Genomic DNA, 18439 nt, shown 5'->3' with positions numbered 1-18439 from the left:
AAGACAGATTATGACTATGTGGTTAAAGAAACAAGTTACTTGGAGGAAACGACTTCATCTTTATCATTTATCCGGCTTCATTGAAAACCAGAGTAACGGAGAGTACTCCAAGGTATCGTTACCAAAAGCAAGGTGTAGACCATTTTCAGTAACATATGTACATACGTATGAAAATGTTGTAAGACACTATGCGCCGTGACCAGGATCACGGCAATAAAATAGGAAACTTCAGGTCCACATAAATTTATTGTAAAGTTGAAGATAAAGAAAAAGGCTATAACAAGACAAGAAAAGGTATATAAAAACAGATACTATAGTATAAAACACTCTCTTACTACGGATTAACATAAATAGTCCAGACACTTACCCCAAAAGGGCCGAGTTATACGGTATACAGATTGGTATTAAAATTGGAACATGATTAGTAGTTGTTATTACAGAATGATGTCAAAATTGGCACCTGATTAGTAGTTTTATTAGATTACAGATTTTTAGATTACAGATTGGTATTAACCTTTAAAGTGATATATTTCGTGTTCGTGCGCAGCTTTATATGGTCCACTTGTTAGAAGGATTACACGTCGCTTTTTCCGGAAGTTGACTTTTTCGTTTCCTGAAGGTGTTCAACGTGTGACATATTATCACGTAGAAATTCAAGGAAAAAACATTAAACATAGAACACATCAAAGGAATGATTCTTACTTCAATATCGGTCGACCTTATGACCTTCCAATCCTCGAATAGTGGCATCTAATGTTAGATGTATGTCGTTCATATGATATTCTACATAATCGGATTAACAACCCTAAATTAGTTCAAATCTCTCTGTTCAACGTGCCAAAATATTGTAAGCGCACGTCCATTCCACCAATATCAATATCATCATCAACCTATTTACACGCCCCACTGCTCACGTAATCTGTAATTATTTATATTTATAACGTTATGTATGATGTATGTTGCAAGAAAGCCTCATAGTACATTATATTTACATCTCATTACTCACCCGCACATATACACACCTACACAAAACACACACAGATGCGCAACTATTAAGTTGTTTGGACAGCACATCTTTTTTGATTGACATATTTGTAACGACTAATTAACTATAATTATTTTCACTCAGTTTGTAAATTTTCTAAATTATAATTCATTTTACTATGAACTGTTGTTAACCCGAATATAATAAAAAATACAAATACGTTGATAACGTATAGGACTAATTTCTTTTTCATTGCAAACCATTTACTTCAGACAAATGTATATTCGTCCATAATAATTTACAAAGTCCCATTAAGACATTTTGGTAGCAGTAGAGCTCCTTGTGAAACAGTTCGTCCAGGAAAGTACTGCCAATTTACCTATTTCTGCCGCCAAGAAGTAATTATTACATTCACAGTATTACAGCGTATTGGTTTTGAAGGATAAGGGTGCTAGTGAAATTGCAGGCACAAGGGACTTGTCAATATTAAATAAAACTTTGTGTGAATTGTGCATAGTACAAAGTAGATACGCAGTTCATTATGCTATGTGCTATTTCGATATATAAATTCGATTTCATTCCGTTCTGTGCAACGTAAATCGAACCTAATAACATGATCGGAAAGTCAAGTTAACAAGCCACAAAGCCAAGAATATCATTTGTAAGGCAAAGGATACCGCTTAGTCCGTGGGAGCTACCGCTAGCATGTCTAAAGCGCTACAGCGCTGCAGCAATGTCACAATCTCAACAATACTCTAAACGCTGTTTTGTGCTGAACACACAACTTACACGTATATAATGATTAGTAAAATGCATTAAATATATTGTTTATAACAAGCATCACCCAGTGCTTCCTCTGTATTTTCTCAATATTCTACAGGTTCTTGGATATCTCCTGTCTGTATAGAAGCGGCATAGTAGACTAGTAGAAGTAGAGCTCATGTCTCAGGGTACCAGGGTAATCTTTGCGATTTAAAGTTATGGACAGGCGTGTCGCTTACCGCCAGGCGCACTAGTTGTTTGTCCCATCACCGGATATCTTAAAAAAAGAATCGACCTGCGCGTCGTTCAACAAAATACGATTACGCACTTTTGCCTCTATGGTGGCCAACGAAATGGTCATATACACGCTTTTATTTATCAGAACGATCCCCAGGCTTATGTCTGATACAACAACAGTTTTCATCCACTTGGAATGTTTCAATGGTAAGCAAAAGTGACGAACGCAAAACATATGAAAAATTGAGAGAACTTCCGATAAATGCACACCAGCATTCTGTAGATGCTGAATACTAAGTCCATCGTGCCCGACGAAATTTCCCCTGTTCATGTGCTTGATTACAAAAACAACCTCTTTTGGTATGAACTTAGTTTAGTACTAATGGAGATAAATGTAATGTTGTCGTCAACACTGAAAACTTTCGCTCAAATGAACCCTTTCACAAATGACGCAATTTAATAGACGCAACGCGATTATCTTTTCTCAAGTCGTCGGCATACGATCGAACTACAACCCTAAATTTAATTAAATCACTTCGACCCTTAGCTCTAATTTCCTTTTGTATCAATACAGGGTGTAAGTGATGGTGTACCGAAAACTTAGACTTGTGAATTCATGACTCAGAACCAGAACTCTTTGAAAATTGTACTTGGATGTCAGAACTTATGGAGGAGGAGTATTAATTTTACCAGTTGGTACTATATTCCTGAACTACTTAATTTTGCCAATAAAGTTCGGAAAAAATACACTATAGAAAGAGATGTGGAAATGTTAAGTATATTTGTAAAGATGTAATATAACAAAGAACAGTCTATGGTTGTACGTCAATAGCATTTATAAGGGTTTTACGAAGCAACAAAAACACATTAAGTAAGTTTTCTTACCGACAAAAAAAAATTAAGAGCGAAATTAGTTTTTCAAGATTTCAGTAAACTATCGCTTACACCCTGTACGTCTGAGGGTTGAGTTTAATATTATTCTACAATAGAACCCTTGTGTACACAGATTGGACCTAAAGGTACAAACATAATATAGCTATATAAACATTTCCGCCGCGTACTAGCGCACCTTATATTGTAAGTAGAAGTATTCTCTTCCATTTCCGAGGCATAGAAATAAAAGTGGACGTTTTTAAATGCGGACACTTTACAAACAATAATGGCTTTTGTTAACTTGCCACTAGACCTTTGAAGAAATCTAGATACACCTTTAGAATGTTCGTACCCTGTAATAAAACTGAGTTTACGACCCGTGACCAACAGTGCTATTCAGAAGATACAGGATTGTGCATCGTTTGCAGAGAAAATGTACACTAAGTGTATACTTAGTTTTAGCTATGCAGTTGACTTTTAGCTGTGAAACTTTTAGTTATGTAATAAGGCTTTCTCTAATGTTTAGTATTTAAAAATTTTGTAATTTATTTACTTAGGTTTCGTATGGTAGGTATACTTCATTGAAGGTAAGTGCTTACTTCATCTAAATACAAATTATTGAGTGATAGAGCATATAAGGGTTATTTTCAGATTAGTTTTCTTTACCTAATTTCGGTGGCAATTTTTATTATTAAAATTATTATCATGAAATAGTAAATAATATTTTAGGATACTACACTCGAATACTAAGCAACATGATAATATTCTAGAATATTTAAAGAATAAACATCGCCACCGAAATTAAAAAATTACCCATAAAAAGGTGAAAATTAGTGCAAAATGTAAATGGGATACATGTATTGCATATAGTAATTATCAAAATGATTAGTCTCTTGTTATGACTTGTCATAATTGTTATGACGATTACAGGAAGCAAAGTGCTCATGTATGTTAACTGTTCTGATATCTTTCACAATTAACATCGATGTAGGAAACTGAATAGTGAAACATATAAAACAAACAAATTGCTAGCACAATAGAGATGTTTCATTTTTCTAGTCTCAATATTTTGCCGTGAAAAATACATCGCATTTGTTTGGAAGACAGGCGGCTCAGCAATATAAAAAATGAAATGGCTTTTTCACCAATAAAATGCTTAGTATATTTATTTTGCTCGCTTTATTTTTCAAATAAAGTAATGTTGATTGGATTTTTAAAACAATTATTACATTTACAACGCGCTATAACATTTAAGGCATTGTTAAGGGTTCTAAGTACAGGAGCTAGTCATTAAAGCCCAGCTAAGTGCTTTGTTTCAGCAAGAAAACTAAGTTTAACTGGGATTGTTAGGCGACATTTTGGCCGACCTCCACTCAAATTTCTAAGTTTAGTCTGCGAGTGAATCTGTTCCGGAATACCGCACTGCAGTGTCTTTATTCTAATCTCATATGTTTAAAATATTTAACTTTTATATCCCAACGTACTTATTAAGGGATCTGCATGTTTATTATTTTTAATTATATTTGTTTTAATCTTTATGCAGATTTATGCTCAACTAGAGCAAAGTATTTAACCAATATATAGATATATATTGATATATAGTAATGAGTGTTAAGTACGTTGTACGATATATGTATATATATTATATGTATAAGTAGCCACCAAAAAAAGGTTCAGAAAAGTTCAAATGCTGCAATATTTCTCTGTTTTTTTCCTACACTAAAGTTTTATTCTCTACGCACTACTTAAAAAACAGTTGCGAACTCGCTTACTATCATTTTATACATTCCAGGAAACGCGAAGTTGGCTGAACTGCCCACTCGGTTCTACAGGAGCTCTAGATTTATAACTGCCATTAGTGTTGTGTACTCTAGCATTGCCCCTTGAAAAATATTGTCACGGCTAACCCAACAAAACATACAAAAATGGTATTATTTTTTCTTTCTTACTTCAATGAATGGGGACAGAATAGAGTTTATTCAGGCTGTGTCGTTTTTGAGATAAGCCTTCATATCCCGGTTCAAATGAGAGGCAAATATGGTTCATATTTGTTTTTAGATATGGAAGTAAGATATGCCAAGTATCTGTAAACACTCGTTAGACCATGCTTTTATAGGTTCCTGAAACGTGAACAATGTTATAGGTTGACAGGGTATGCGTTTTGTGACGTCGGATTTTTGGTTCACAATTCCGCACTGATATTACATTCCATTCCAAAGTAATGCTGTATATATACGTACGTACACATGTATCTATAAGATATATCTCATTGTCTTTGTATTAATCAATTGTCTATATTGTAAGACGTGTATTGTTTCTCTCGTCGAACAGATACTTGGACTTAGTGAATTATTTCAAAGCGAAATTAAACAGAAACGTTCTAAGTGAAGGAATTCGTGAATGAAACTTATAAGTTATACATAAACAAATAAATAACCCTCTTAAGTGTGAAAAAACGTATGAAGAATGTGGTGCCAAAGATCTCATTCACCCTTCTCGTTTGCGCAATCGATCAAACGGAGGCACTGTTGCTACATTATTTATTACACCACGATGCTCTCCCGCATTTGTTTTCTGGCTACCTAATTTTGTGGTTGTGTTGTTAGCCAGTCCCAGGTCGTACGCCATTCCAATTCATTTATATGCTACTGACCAAACAAAGACTTGAAATTATTCGCTCGTTGCTTTCACTGAACACAAAATGCAACTCAGTAAAAATAGGTACATAAACCGTTGCAATAAACACTCTTAATGTGCTATTATTTTGAGACTGTTGCTTTGTCTGAAAGTCTGTTGTACTTTCGCTTTTTACTTTGGAATCGTTTACACTAATAATTACATTTTATTTAAGTATCTACTAAATTTGTATGTAGTATATTATATTTTATTGTTGCTTGGTTTTTATGTTAATTTAAATATTTTTTCTGGTTCTATCCCCTTCCCTCGTCCAGATAGAAGCTGAAGAAATTCTTTGAATCGTGCCGGATATTAGAAAATCTTTTTTCTCCGACACAATTCTTGTAACCTTTATAGAGATTCGCGCCGGTTGCTTCGTTCATCTTGGAATATTTTATAAATGGAACATTAAAAATACATTAAGTACATGTACCAAAGGCATTTTCAACCCCTCCTTAATACTAACTGACTTTCCCATTTGAATAATTATTGTTTCCACGGCCCTCGTTACGAGGCAACACAATTTAATATGTTGTTTCAAAGCAGTGTTAATTTAATTTTACTTCTTTGCACTGTTAAGAGCTGACTTGGGGCAGTAATGTGTGCGGAAATGTGTCCCACATTTCATTTGCTTAATCTTCTTCTGGTCATGTTGAACTTAACTGTTAACTAAACAAGTGAAAACGCAATTAGGCTATTTGGGTTTACCGTGATAGGTAGGCGGTCCCGCCGGTGTCCCTCGAGGGGCGTCAGGTGGACCTAAGCAAAATGTAAATAAGCCTGATTATTCTCTCTCGACATTCTGTATTCGTTAAAGTCAGCGGAAAATAAAATTAGGCCCCTGTTCCATGCGTACGATCTGGACAATAAGGCAGAGTAATGGCGACAAACAAAAGGCACTTCCAAGAGAAAGGCAAACAACTTAAGAGTTCGCACAGCATTGAAGACTACAATGATATGTTTGAAATAAAGTGATGATAACAAATATGCAAAGAGAATAAATATCACATTCATGTGCATGAGTGCACATGGGTTTTCACCAACGACGATACGTCACGGACACGTTTAAGCATCCGCCGCAACTCCGTCGCAGAGATGACAGTGAATTCGGATAGATTTTGCATATCTTATAAGAATAGAGTACGACAAAATGGCATGTAAAACAAAATATCGAAACAATTTAACTCCACAAACACACAAAAAGTCAAACACACCCACAATTTCGATATTTTGTTTTTATTGAATATCATGATGTTTTTTCCTACCATCATCGAGAAGAGGTGCTGCGTAGGCTCAATTTACATTGCGGCGGAACGGAATGGAATGGAAGCGTCAAATTCACCTCGTTGCGCGAGAAGATGCGCGCGTCCGCTGGAATGCTCGAGCATTCACGGGAATGCTCGTTCATTCGCGAACTTCCCACAGTTGAACCTTGAAGCTGTAGTATTTCGTCGTCGTTTGACGTCACACTGCACCTGCGTTCTTTCCACTTCTCGCAGATTCACCAGGTATAGCCGACGGCAGCTGCGGAATTTACGCGAATGCGCAAGCATTCTCGAGCATGCGCATTCGCGAGATTTCCGCTGAAGACGCGCTACGTGATTTTTGGGTCGTATGTAGTTTGCACGCTACACAATTGACCATAAATTTCATTATGCTATATAAAATATCGTTACACAAAGTCGCTTCCGTTTCGTTTCACCGCAATATAAATTGAGCCTTAGTAAGCGGCGTTACGTTGCGACACCGCAATGCTCGTGCGCCACTCGTGCGTTAAAATCATAGTATTGCGACGACGCAACGCACCGGCAACGCCCATGTAGCATCGCTCTTAGGGATGGTTATTTTATTATAGAACTAATTTGAAAATAAATATTAGTCGTTGTTGCTTTTGTTTTGTTTCAATTTCTGCGCTCAAGGACTGCGCTCTCGTGAATTTCTTTAAACAAGGTTTTTACTTACTACATTTTGATTTAATCACTGTTTAATTAGTTTGTTATTATTGATAGAACGATCTTACGGCAAATTAACTTATAACTCATCAAACTATCTAATTTTTGTTTTGGTATTGTATAAATGCACTGCTGGAACTACCTAGTTAACAATTAGTAAACACAATAGTGGTTTATAGTTTAAAATGAATTGAACAAACAGTTTGGTTTTTATCTTAAAGGAATTTCAATTTATCACACAAATCGTAAAATTTTACATAAAAATATAATGAAACTATCTTACGTAACGATATTTTCTACATATATATTCTAGAAAGATTTCGCAAAAATATTATGCAAGCGAATCAAAATATCGGTTTACCGACTCAACTCGGTTCTAACTAATTTTCATTGTGACTTCACCAGTAGAACGTCAGGTTCATTGCACAAATATTGGTGCATATTCGCACAATAAATGCATTGCCTCGGCACGCATACTTTAGCAATTTCTAGTCGTATTTTTGCTCGTACTTACAATGCTGCCTCTCGTCTGGACTCGCTAGATAATATACACTTTCTTGGCCCGTTTCATTTACTGGTCAAGTACATATCTTCTAATCAAATGATAAACATTAGTAGGTACCTGTGATTTATATAACATTGGAAATTGTAGAATGGAAGCAAGATCCATTGTGCTAAATATGTTATTGAAACTAACTGTACTTTGGTGTGAAGTTATTGTTTTATATCGGATGCTAGCGGGAATAGTTGTGTTATGACTAATGTTCAACTTGTTGACGTAATATAACCAAGCAAGTGACTTAAAATAATCTAATGAAATACAAGCATATTCTTGAAAAAGAAACGTGAATTATTAATAATTATCAGCTCTACCTATTCTAGAATGGAAGTGTTTCATAGCGTGTCTTTTTCTATATGTTTATTTGACCTAGGCAGATAACAACATTTATTTTTACTAATAAGAAGGATGATTTGGTTAAATATATTATAACAATAATAATCAGGCCTTGGGAGAGGCGAGAGTCTGAAATAGATATAATAATATTAATAGTTAAAAACAAACAGTACAGACTCGTGCAACAGAGGATACGATATTATAAGTATTCACACGAGCCTATACTCGAAGACGACCGCACCAAAATATATCCATTATTAAACTGCCTCCGTGACCGAACGACTTCCATGCCGGACTGCCACGCAGAGGTCCCAGGTTCGATTCCCGGGCCGGGAGAAATGTTTGTATGACCTACATTTATTTCTCTCGTGAGTTTGGGTGTAATTTGTGGTTGTCTATGTGTGTGTCCGTGGCACCCGCGACACAGGGTTTCCCTAGTGCGGTGCTATGTTGAGTGTGTGCGTTATTTATTATTATTATTAAAACAGAATTATTCTTGCGTATAAGACTTATATTGTGATATTGGATCGATCGCAACCGAGGGTATTTCTTGTTGACGTTACCATCCCGCATGACGAGGGTCTCGTTAAAGCCAAAACGGAGAAACGCCGGAAGTATCTCGACTAGGCGCATGAGATTACCAACATTCCAGTCAGCCTTGCTAATAGCTTGAGGCGGTTGGATTTCTGTGGCGTGTCGCTTCCAGCACAAATGCAGAAGGCGGTTCTCGAGCAGGACGTATTGTTCGCCAGTTCTTGAACCTGAGTTCCTGGCCCCGGCCGACTGTGCAACGGAATACCGCCTCTACCATTTAAAAATTTTAATTTAATCTTTTAGACCTTGGGATTGGCGAAAATCTAAAAAAGATAATAATAATAATGGTTTATTTCAGGCACTTGCTCCATAATGGTTAGTAACAAACAGTTCCTTATAAACTTATGTTAATTTTATTTTATTTTAAAAGACGAGATACAGGCACACTCATCGCTATAGCGTGGGACTGTCCCACATGACCGCAATAATGTTCAGGATCACGATCGAGCTGGCCCGTAGTTTGCTTAAAACCGAAACGCATCTGTTTCGCATGATGGCATGGAAACCATTTCTTCAGAAAACATACCAGTGGCGCTACAGAAACGCCTATGCGAAATTACAGCCCCACTGCTGGGCGCGGCCCTCCTCTCACAACGAGAAGGTTTGGACTGCAGTTCCCACAGGGCCTCTCATCATCAAACTTCACACTCATCATCAAACTGCTTTACAGATGTATACAATACAGATTTCCTCACGATGTTTTTCAGCAAATGGTAAATTTCAATTGGCAAGCCCGGATCCTCTGTGCGTCTAACAAGATCTAATAGGATTGTCTACCGAGAACCGTCGAAAGTCGACCAACGACGGCCGACTTCCACAGTCGTTGAAACCAGGAATCAAAGCTTAACCGCTGAACGCGGTAGTAATTGGCGGCTTCCGTTTCCGCGCCGTAACAACGCCGCCGACAAGTTTTTTTAAAGACTAATAAATCTCTTTAAAATACATTTGAAATTGCAAAACTTATGAAAAATAAGGGACGCTGTTTTTAACGGAGTTCAAAAAAGGAGGAGTTTTCAATTCGACTGTATGTTCTTTTTTTGCATGTATGTTACCCGGTTACTTCGGCGGCATTTGTGGACCGATTTTGACGATTCTTTTTTAGTTGGAAATAGGGTGCCTCAGTAGTAGCCCCATTTAAATTTGAACAAAATATGCCACCTCTAAGGGTGGGAAACTAGGGAATGAATGACCTTTGAGAGTTTTTTTAGTAGTCTGTACTGAGATTATTACTTGTATAGTAGTAATACTTCTATGAAACGACGAAATATGTCATGTAATATTTAGTTTAGCATATGGAACTAAATATTAAATAATAATAACAACGTTACACCTGTAAGTTAAAAGAAAAAAATTAAAACAGGAAAATTCTTCAGGTAGTTAAGGTTCCACAAAACAAATTAAATTATTATTATCTATTTTATATATATTATAATTATATTTATTAATTAAGATTATAACTAACTGAGATAAAATGAGTTACTAAAAAATAACCATAGGCTGTAGTTTGAGTTTTTATTACTGCCTTTAATTAACGCGACAATAATTTTACGAACAATAACTCATTACTGTTTGTAAAATAAAATCACAGTCGCTACGAATTATTTAATCATTTTATTCAAAACTGAGACTTATTTTTTAACGTATTGTAGCATTTTTTCAATAAAAACTGTCAGCAATGTTTTCCTGGAGTACATTATTGACAAAAGTTGAAAAACTCAAAATTACATACCCAAAGGTACCCTTCGCAAAAGTACAAAAGTTTTAAAGGTGTAAAGAGGGAAACCATTTTGTATTGTACATACAAGTGGCAATAATAGTTTTGTATTTACATAAGTGTTTGTAAACCACTTTTTAATGAAACATTCGTATTTCAGTTTCTGCCCATTGAGTGTCATCTCCTCTAAACATAAATTTAGTATGCTTTATTGGGTCAGGGTCATACTGTAGTTTACACCACCTTTGAGACGACTTTACCCGCTGCATTTGACTCGGTGGAGTGAAAAGTAAAGAGACTAATTGGCAACGACTTTCTTGTGGACTCAAAGTTTCTAAATCTTGATCACCGCATAAAAAAGGCTTGCTAGCCGGTATTCTATCGGATACATTTCGATGAGTGTGCGTAGGAACTTTACAGTGAAGTTCCTCCCTTACCACTCCTCGTTCAGTCTACGAGAGAGTCCGGAACACCCCATCCTTATGTCATTGACATGCCATCCATTTGCACGAACCGATTTGCTTAATCCATGCTGATGCATGCGGCAAAGGAATGAAATACACTGCCGGCTTTTGTGTTTCCCGAAAGCTACAGCATAGGACTATTTAAATCTAGAATGAATGCGGAATAGTCCTCATAGTCGCTTAATGTCAGAAGGGATTGTGGCAAAGCATTCATCTATTTTACGTTAAAAAAACACACACACGGTTAACGCAGAGATGTTTGTATGAAAATTTATAAACATGATGAGGAAACAATTCAAAACAACAACAATACAATAGTTTAAAAAATAAATATAAATTACTCATACCACGAAACATTTTATGTATCAGATTGTTGACCTACTTCACGGTAATTTTAAATCCATTATAAAATGTTCAGTTCCAGGCACTTTTTAATTTTGTATAGAAATTGGGAGCTTTAATGCCAAATTTCGAATGACGTCCAACTATAAAATCCTAACCACCAAGAGGTATGTATACATATGCGCATAGTCAAACGTATGTTATTCTCACGCCTAAGCAAACGTTCAAGGGTACGTGAAGCATATGATTTATCAGAATATTCTTCGAGACGACACCGCGTCTTTACGGACTGCATGAAAATCCTCTGGAACAAATCGAGAGTCGCCCGTCTTTGTCATTGTAGAACGAGACGAGAATGCCGACTTATGTACTTATGGGCCTTATTTGCAAAGCTTTCTTTTCATATTTTGTTTTTCGTTACATTTTCTTGACTTTCTGTTAGACACAACGCTACAAATATACGGATGTCTATATTCGCAGCTTCACATTAGATATAAAAACCAAATTTATGCTTTGAAATGATGAACAAAAACGCCATGCGCCTTATGCCGTAATATATTGGGACACGCGTTTGATTCGAAAAGATTAATGTTTTATTGATCATTTCCTTGACTTTCTTGTCCCGTAATCCAATTTAGTGTAAGGTTTATTCCGTATTTTATTGCTGCGTCATCTCGTCTCCAAACAATTTTTCAGCGTCATCTACGGACGTCGTGATAAGAATATAGTCGCGCAAAAAGGTTCATTAACATAATTAAGTAAGGTAGTAACTAACTCTTGACGATGACGGTGCAATATTTATAAATGAATACTTTAAATGAAATTCCTACTGTTAACACTTTTATATAAACATGCTTCATTTATAAATCACTTTTTAATTACACAGACAACTATTAAAACGGTAGAATGTTCGTAATACCAAGCACACCCACGAGAGAGATGCATTTTAAGTTGCTATAATAGTTGCAGCAACATGCTTCCTTTGCTTTTATGCTTTTATTTCTATTCAAAGTACCTGTGGAATTTAAAGTGGGCTGCCCCGCAGCTTGTCTTTCAGGAGTTTACTCCGAAGTTTTTTTCATATCTCCGCTTCAATTTCACAGCGCAATTTATATGCACTTTGTAGCGGTGGGCGTTCAAAAGCACCTCTACAGAGCGTTTATTCGTCGAGAGTGCTACTGTTAAATGCCGTTTTTTTTTCTGCTAAAGAAGCGTCTTGATGACGGCGTTCATAGTTAATGAGCAGCCAGTATCCGGAGGGTGTTATAGCGCAAATTGCCCGCTCTTTAGAGGCCCGTCGTTTGCCAACTCGACTGAAGTCGGTCTGGCGTGAAAGAAGCTTCCGAGCGTGCGTTATTATTTACCGCCGGAATGACTTCCTTTCACCGCAGTACCTAGCGCCTGTCCCTCTGAGGACCCTGTGCAACGCAAAGCTATCTTCTTTTTTTAACTATAAGAAAAAATCTCATCAACACCGAGTGCTCTTCACGAATACCATATCAATGGCATGTGATTCCGTTGAAATCTTTGTATTTTACATTTGTATAACTTTAATTCAAAACTACTATATATATATATATAGGTAACTACTTTATAGATATAAAGATCACTTAATAAAAAAAGTATAGTAAAGTATAGTAAAATAAAAAACTGAAACAAGAGAGACAAGCTGTAAGATCGTTTTTGTACAAAAATTATATATATAATATTTAAACTCAAATAATCTTTTATTAAGATACTGTAGCGGGGCGAACAAGTCGAGCACCTGATGGTAAGCGACACACCTATCCATAACAGTTGCAATGCCGTTCAGAGCTTTAAATGGCAAAGATCTGAGGGGGCCATTGCCACTGCGCTTGTCACCCTGAGACAATAAGTTGACAAGTCCCTTGTGTGCATTTAATTCATAGATAAGCAAATTACACTTGAAATCGTCACATTCATGAAACTTTACCACCTTATTCGTAACGCTAAAGATTCCCCTAAGAAGAACTCTTTGTAAATAATCGTGTAATTTATCATTTACAATATTTATTTCAAATATGATAGATCTGTAAAAGCTAAACAGATCACTATTATATTTTTGTCATCCAAGTATAAATAACCTTCCGAATAAAGCTTTTGTTTTACTAAAATTTTAAACTCGTAAGTGGAAAATTTTGAATATCAACTGGAATCGTATTTTAGAAGCGTATACATTGCCCCTTAAATGAGTTTGTGACTTTGTGAGGTCGACTGTCAAGAACAGTCAGCTTATTTTTACCCCTCGTACTTACATAAAGTTTATGAATATTTTTCACAAAAAAATATAATTCTTCTTAACCCAAATTAAATTTTCAGAAATGTGATTTTACACAATTTAGTTTATCATTGAGGAGCAGGTGATTCACTGCAAACTAATCTACTGACTTACAAATAGCATTGTTGTCATCATCACATTCCTCTGATCAAATTCCATTGGTGCTTTTTAACTTTAAATAACAAAGAAGTGTCATCAGCAAACAATACTATCTCATTTTTTATATCTAATAAATAATTAATATATACTAAACACAAAAAGAGACCTAGAATGAACCTAGAGAGACGCCTATGTTAATTGCAGACCCTGACGATATGTTACCGTTGACATTTTCAAATACGAATTAAAAAGGTCGAGATTACGGCTCGCTACACCATAATGCTGAAGTTTCCACATTATTCGAGATATAAATTAATAAAAACGAAACCAAAACCTTTGACATACGAGTATTATATTTAAGTATGTGAATATGTTAAAATTTCAATGTTGAATCACACCTTATTCGGGGACCTGCAAAAAATACTGCTATTGTTAGTGGTTATTGACGTTAAAGAAATATTAGCATATTTCAGCAGTTAGTTAAGAAAATGTTTATCAAAAAAGGAGAGGAAATTGCCGCGCTACTGCAATGCTCCGGTTTGGCCAACTACAGGGTGACGTAACTTGTGGTACCTAGTTTGCTTCCCGAAGTCTTCAAGAAACTCAGTGGGTTGCTACGATTCGTAAAGAAGCTGGGATGGCACGAGTAAGTATCCTGCACTCACCACAATCAAAACAACGAGGTGCGAACATCAGCCCCTTTACACCACACCTTACCATAATATCAAGAAAGTTTCTATGGTTATCTTTTAGCGTATCTCGCACTAGAGTTAGTACGCGCGGTTAAATAATATAGGCTACGATGCTCCGAAGATCAAGACAAATCTAACAATACCTCATAAACCAAAATCCATCAACCCATCCACGCTACAAGTCTTCCATAGCAACAAAACATATGGCTATGGAGAGGAATTCCCTGCCTGCAGACTTGTTCCCTGAACGTTATAACTTGGGCCTTTTCAAGGCGAGAGTGAATAGGCATTATTTAGGAGTGTATGCTCCATCGTCGACCTCGTCGTCACTTTCCATCAGGTGAGATGGAGGTCAAATGCGAACTTATAATTTAAAAAAAAAGAAAAAGAAAGAAAACATACTTGCATACACCAGAAAAACTTGACCCCTCAGGGCTGCCAAGTAAAAAGCTAACAAATTCTGCTGCAATTTAACACTAAGAGCTATTACACACGGCGACTTGTATATATTGTTTGCGCGCGTATGTAAAGGTAGACGATTAGCGATTGCATCGCGTTTGCATCGCGTTTGCATCACAGCTGTAAGTAACCGCTCTAAATGTTTTGTGGTCTTTTAGTGGCGTTGAACGAAGTAAAAAAATATTTCATTCATAGCAAGACGATTAACTTGGACCCCACCCTCTTATGAAATATCACCTATATATACTGAAGTACCAGTACTTGTACTACATACATACTAATTTCGAGGAACCTGTTATACACCTAATCGAACACGTGTATCGAGCAACAATACCCATTCTGAATCTTATCAGAAGTGCAATAAGTGGTTATAAATCTCGAAAATGTTAAGTCGACCCTGTAACATTGAAATCATAAAAATGAAACGATCTACACATTATGCAAACAGTTTACAAACTGTAAAATTATTGTGACTGATGTTCGCCCAACATTGAGAGCAAAGGTGGCAGAGCGGACCGGTGCCAGCTGAACGCAGTATTTGCAAATGTCGGCTTACAAGAAGCGTGTTGAATAACTTCTCGAATATTTTCAAATACGTTGATTGTTTAGCCACATACACTCTCCGATACGATACGATCGACGTCGAGTGATTAATGTATTTTCTATTATGGCAATTGAACGGAGTGCGCATGCGACGAAATTTATTATTAGGAGGACGTTAAGAGAGACCACACGGGTCTACGACGCCTTTAGACGAGCTTAAGTGTTCGTTGTATTTACAAGTGCAGACGTTTTTTTGTTCATTCCTCTCACTCGATGTGGTTCTATAAAATTGATTGGTTTGAGTGAAACAGCTCGTAGAAGCGAGACTGTCAGGGTCACCTGAAGATGACGCTGAACGGTCACGACACTGGTGAGTTTATTTAAGTGTTCTTGAATCATTTTTGAAACATTAATTAATTCTATATATTAATTGGTCGTTTTAACAAAACAAACAAAGTAATAATTTTATATAAGTTAAAATGTTGTTAACTTAGACATTTTTTAGTAAAATTTAGATTAGATTTGCTATCGAACCCACATACCAAATGGTAAATTAACAATTGTTACAGGCTTAGATTATAATAACAAAGATCACACTGGTTAGAACTCATCTTGAACTTCTATAAACTTCGAAACAAAAATATATCCTTGTTACCAGCCGCTTTTAATTTTCCTTTCACGGGAAATTACATTTTAACGAGAAAGAACTGAGATTTGAACAAAATTGAACAGTCGGGTAGCCGGAAGGCTTAGTTCCTACAAAATATTGAATTTCTCTTTTATTACATTATAGTATTTATACTACCTACGAAACGACTAAATTTGTTGTTATTGACACTAAACGAGAAAAAATAAATACATACACTAATATTGTTGATGTCAACCGTGACCATGGGACCTGTAAAGGACCCGAAACGTCGGTTTGTTTGAAAAAACAAATATACGCGGTTTAAATCCGGAAAAATAATTTCATTTCCTATGTGTAACAATCGCTAAAACCTAAGAACTCGATACATACACTAATGCTAATAAAATAAGCACAACATATTTTAATGCCTTTTTATCGTCGACATAAATTTTCCTTCTTTGAAGTACTTGGAATTTTACAAAAACTCGCGAAGAAGGTCGCAGATCTATCGAACTCGATTGCGATTTAAATTGCTTTTTATCCAATGGGATTGTAGTTTTAATAATACAATCGAACGAGACTCTGTGTATTTATTGGCGAAAATATTGTTGGTGTAATCGTGGATCAATAATTCAAGAGAAATGGTAGGCTCGGTACAAGACAGCATAGTCGGGTATTTAGTATCTATTTAGTACCTATAATAGGTCGCCAAATAGATATTTTTGTACCTGATTTATAAATAATTAACGAACTTGTCAAAGCTACTCTAAATCACAGATTTTTATGGATACTGTCGGCTAAGGTTTTATTTTATTTTGGATTAACGCCATCTACCCAAACCAGCAAGCGCGTTAATTTATAAAATTATTTGTTTTTAACACCTCTGTTAAATATCTATTAAAATTACGTTGTTTTAAATTATTTCTCGAAAAAATGAAAAAAACTAAAGTAAAATAAATAAAACAAGCTGAGTCTTGGTCACGTTGTGAATTTGGAATTATAGTCTGTTGCCAACTGTTAGTTTCGCCAAGGAGCATATAGATGTCGCTGTCATAATTTTACGAAATAAACATCGCGTATTTTTATTTAACGAGGATTTATTTCCCATGTACTATTAAATAAAAAAATACACAAAACATTGAAGAGATTAACGAACGTAATGGAATTCCTGCGTGTAAACCTTCTCAATGTGTTGTACTTATTTTATATGGTTAGTTTTGGTATTACATTTACTAGTCGTACAATGCTACAAATGACTGCCGCTAAATGGCCGCTAAACTCATATCAATTCATTGTGATCATCAGGGTCTAGAGATATTATAAAGAGTATAGAATATATATGGCATAATTAAACCAACACATTTGTGTGATGGTTTAATTATGCCACATAAAAAAAACTCTTTGTGAAGATAATGATAGTATCCGGTATTGGGGCTACTTGTAAATAAACGTTAAATGTGTTGCAGCTCCAGTCTTCCACGTTAATAAAAGCTAAAATAAGCATAACGTAGCAGCATACAGCTACATCTTGTACATGAAAGCTTGTAAAAACGTCAATCACACTACCCAATTTCAAGGGACCTTACAATAGCTCAGGAAGGAGTAATAAGAGTTACGAAGTTAGGGCCCCAATTGAGGGCGACTTACGGCGACCCGATCTGCCACGCCCTGCCGCTCGGGCAGTGTAACAAATCGATACCTTACCTTCTCAAACTCGTATCTGAAAAACAGTGATTATTCAGGAGAATGCAAAACTTTCTATTTATTTTAAATTTCTTATCAAGGATGTTAATTTGCATGCATTACTTCAAGAATAGGTAAAAGCCAGTGTGTGAATATGAAGGAAAAGTGATGTGAAATCAGCCTGCAAAATTTGTGTATACAATCCATTTCTTGCATCGCCACGTTTGATGCGCTACTCGCTGAAAGCGACAATTTTAAGGCGTCAAAACTCGGCCACGAAAATATCGCCACGTTTGATGCGTTATTCTTTGAAAGCAACATTTTTAAAGCATCTAAACTCGGCCACAAAAATATCGCCACGTTTGAAGCGTTATTCGCTGAAAGCGTCAATTTTAAAGCGTCAAAACTTCGCCGCGAAAATATCGCCAATTTTGAAGCGTTATTCGCTGAGACCGTCAATTTTAAAGCGTCAAAATACGCCCATATTGGTAATTCGCTCTTCGGTGGTGGGGGAATAGTTTAGTTCAATGCGATCACGCGTC

General features: G+C 36.0%; 1 protein-coding gene and 1 long non-coding RNA gene across 2 annotated transcripts in view; one reads left to right on the top strand and one right to left on the bottom strand.

Annotated features, from left to right (window-relative positions):
- Positions 1-260: 260 nt before the first annotated feature.
- LOC113236791 lies at positions 261-7139 on the bottom strand. The gene is made up of 3 exons (XR_003310977.1): positions 6799-7139; positions 6242-6292; positions 261-613 (listed from the first exon to the last, which is right to left on the bottom strand). It is a non-coding gene; the product is annotated as an uncharacterized LOC113236791 (long non-coding RNA).
- Positions 7140-15560: 8421 nt separating this feature from the next.
- LOC113233294 (sodium/hydrogen exchanger 9B2-like) overlaps positions 15561-18439 on the top strand; it is a 68879-nt gene continuing 66000 nt past the window's right edge. Inside the window, exon 1 of the mRNA XM_026468367.1 lies at positions 15561-15956. Within this exon, the coding sequence (XP_026324152.1) occupies positions 15932-15956 (25 nt within the window). The 5' untranslated portion in view covers positions 15561-15931. The remainder of the gene's footprint in view (positions 15957-18439) is intronic.

This window comes from Hyposmocoma kahamanoa, unplaced genomic scaffold (genome assembly GCF_003589595.1).
Source record: "Hyposmocoma kahamanoa isolate Upper Pololo Valley unplaced genomic scaffold, ASM358959v1 102, whole genome shotgun sequence".
NCBI lineage: Eukaryota > Metazoa > Arthropoda > Insecta > Lepidoptera > Cosmopterigidae > Hyposmocoma > Hyposmocoma kahamanoa.
The sequence above is the reverse complement of the archived record's forward strand: the minus strand, read 5'-3'. Positions and strand labels throughout refer to the sequence as shown.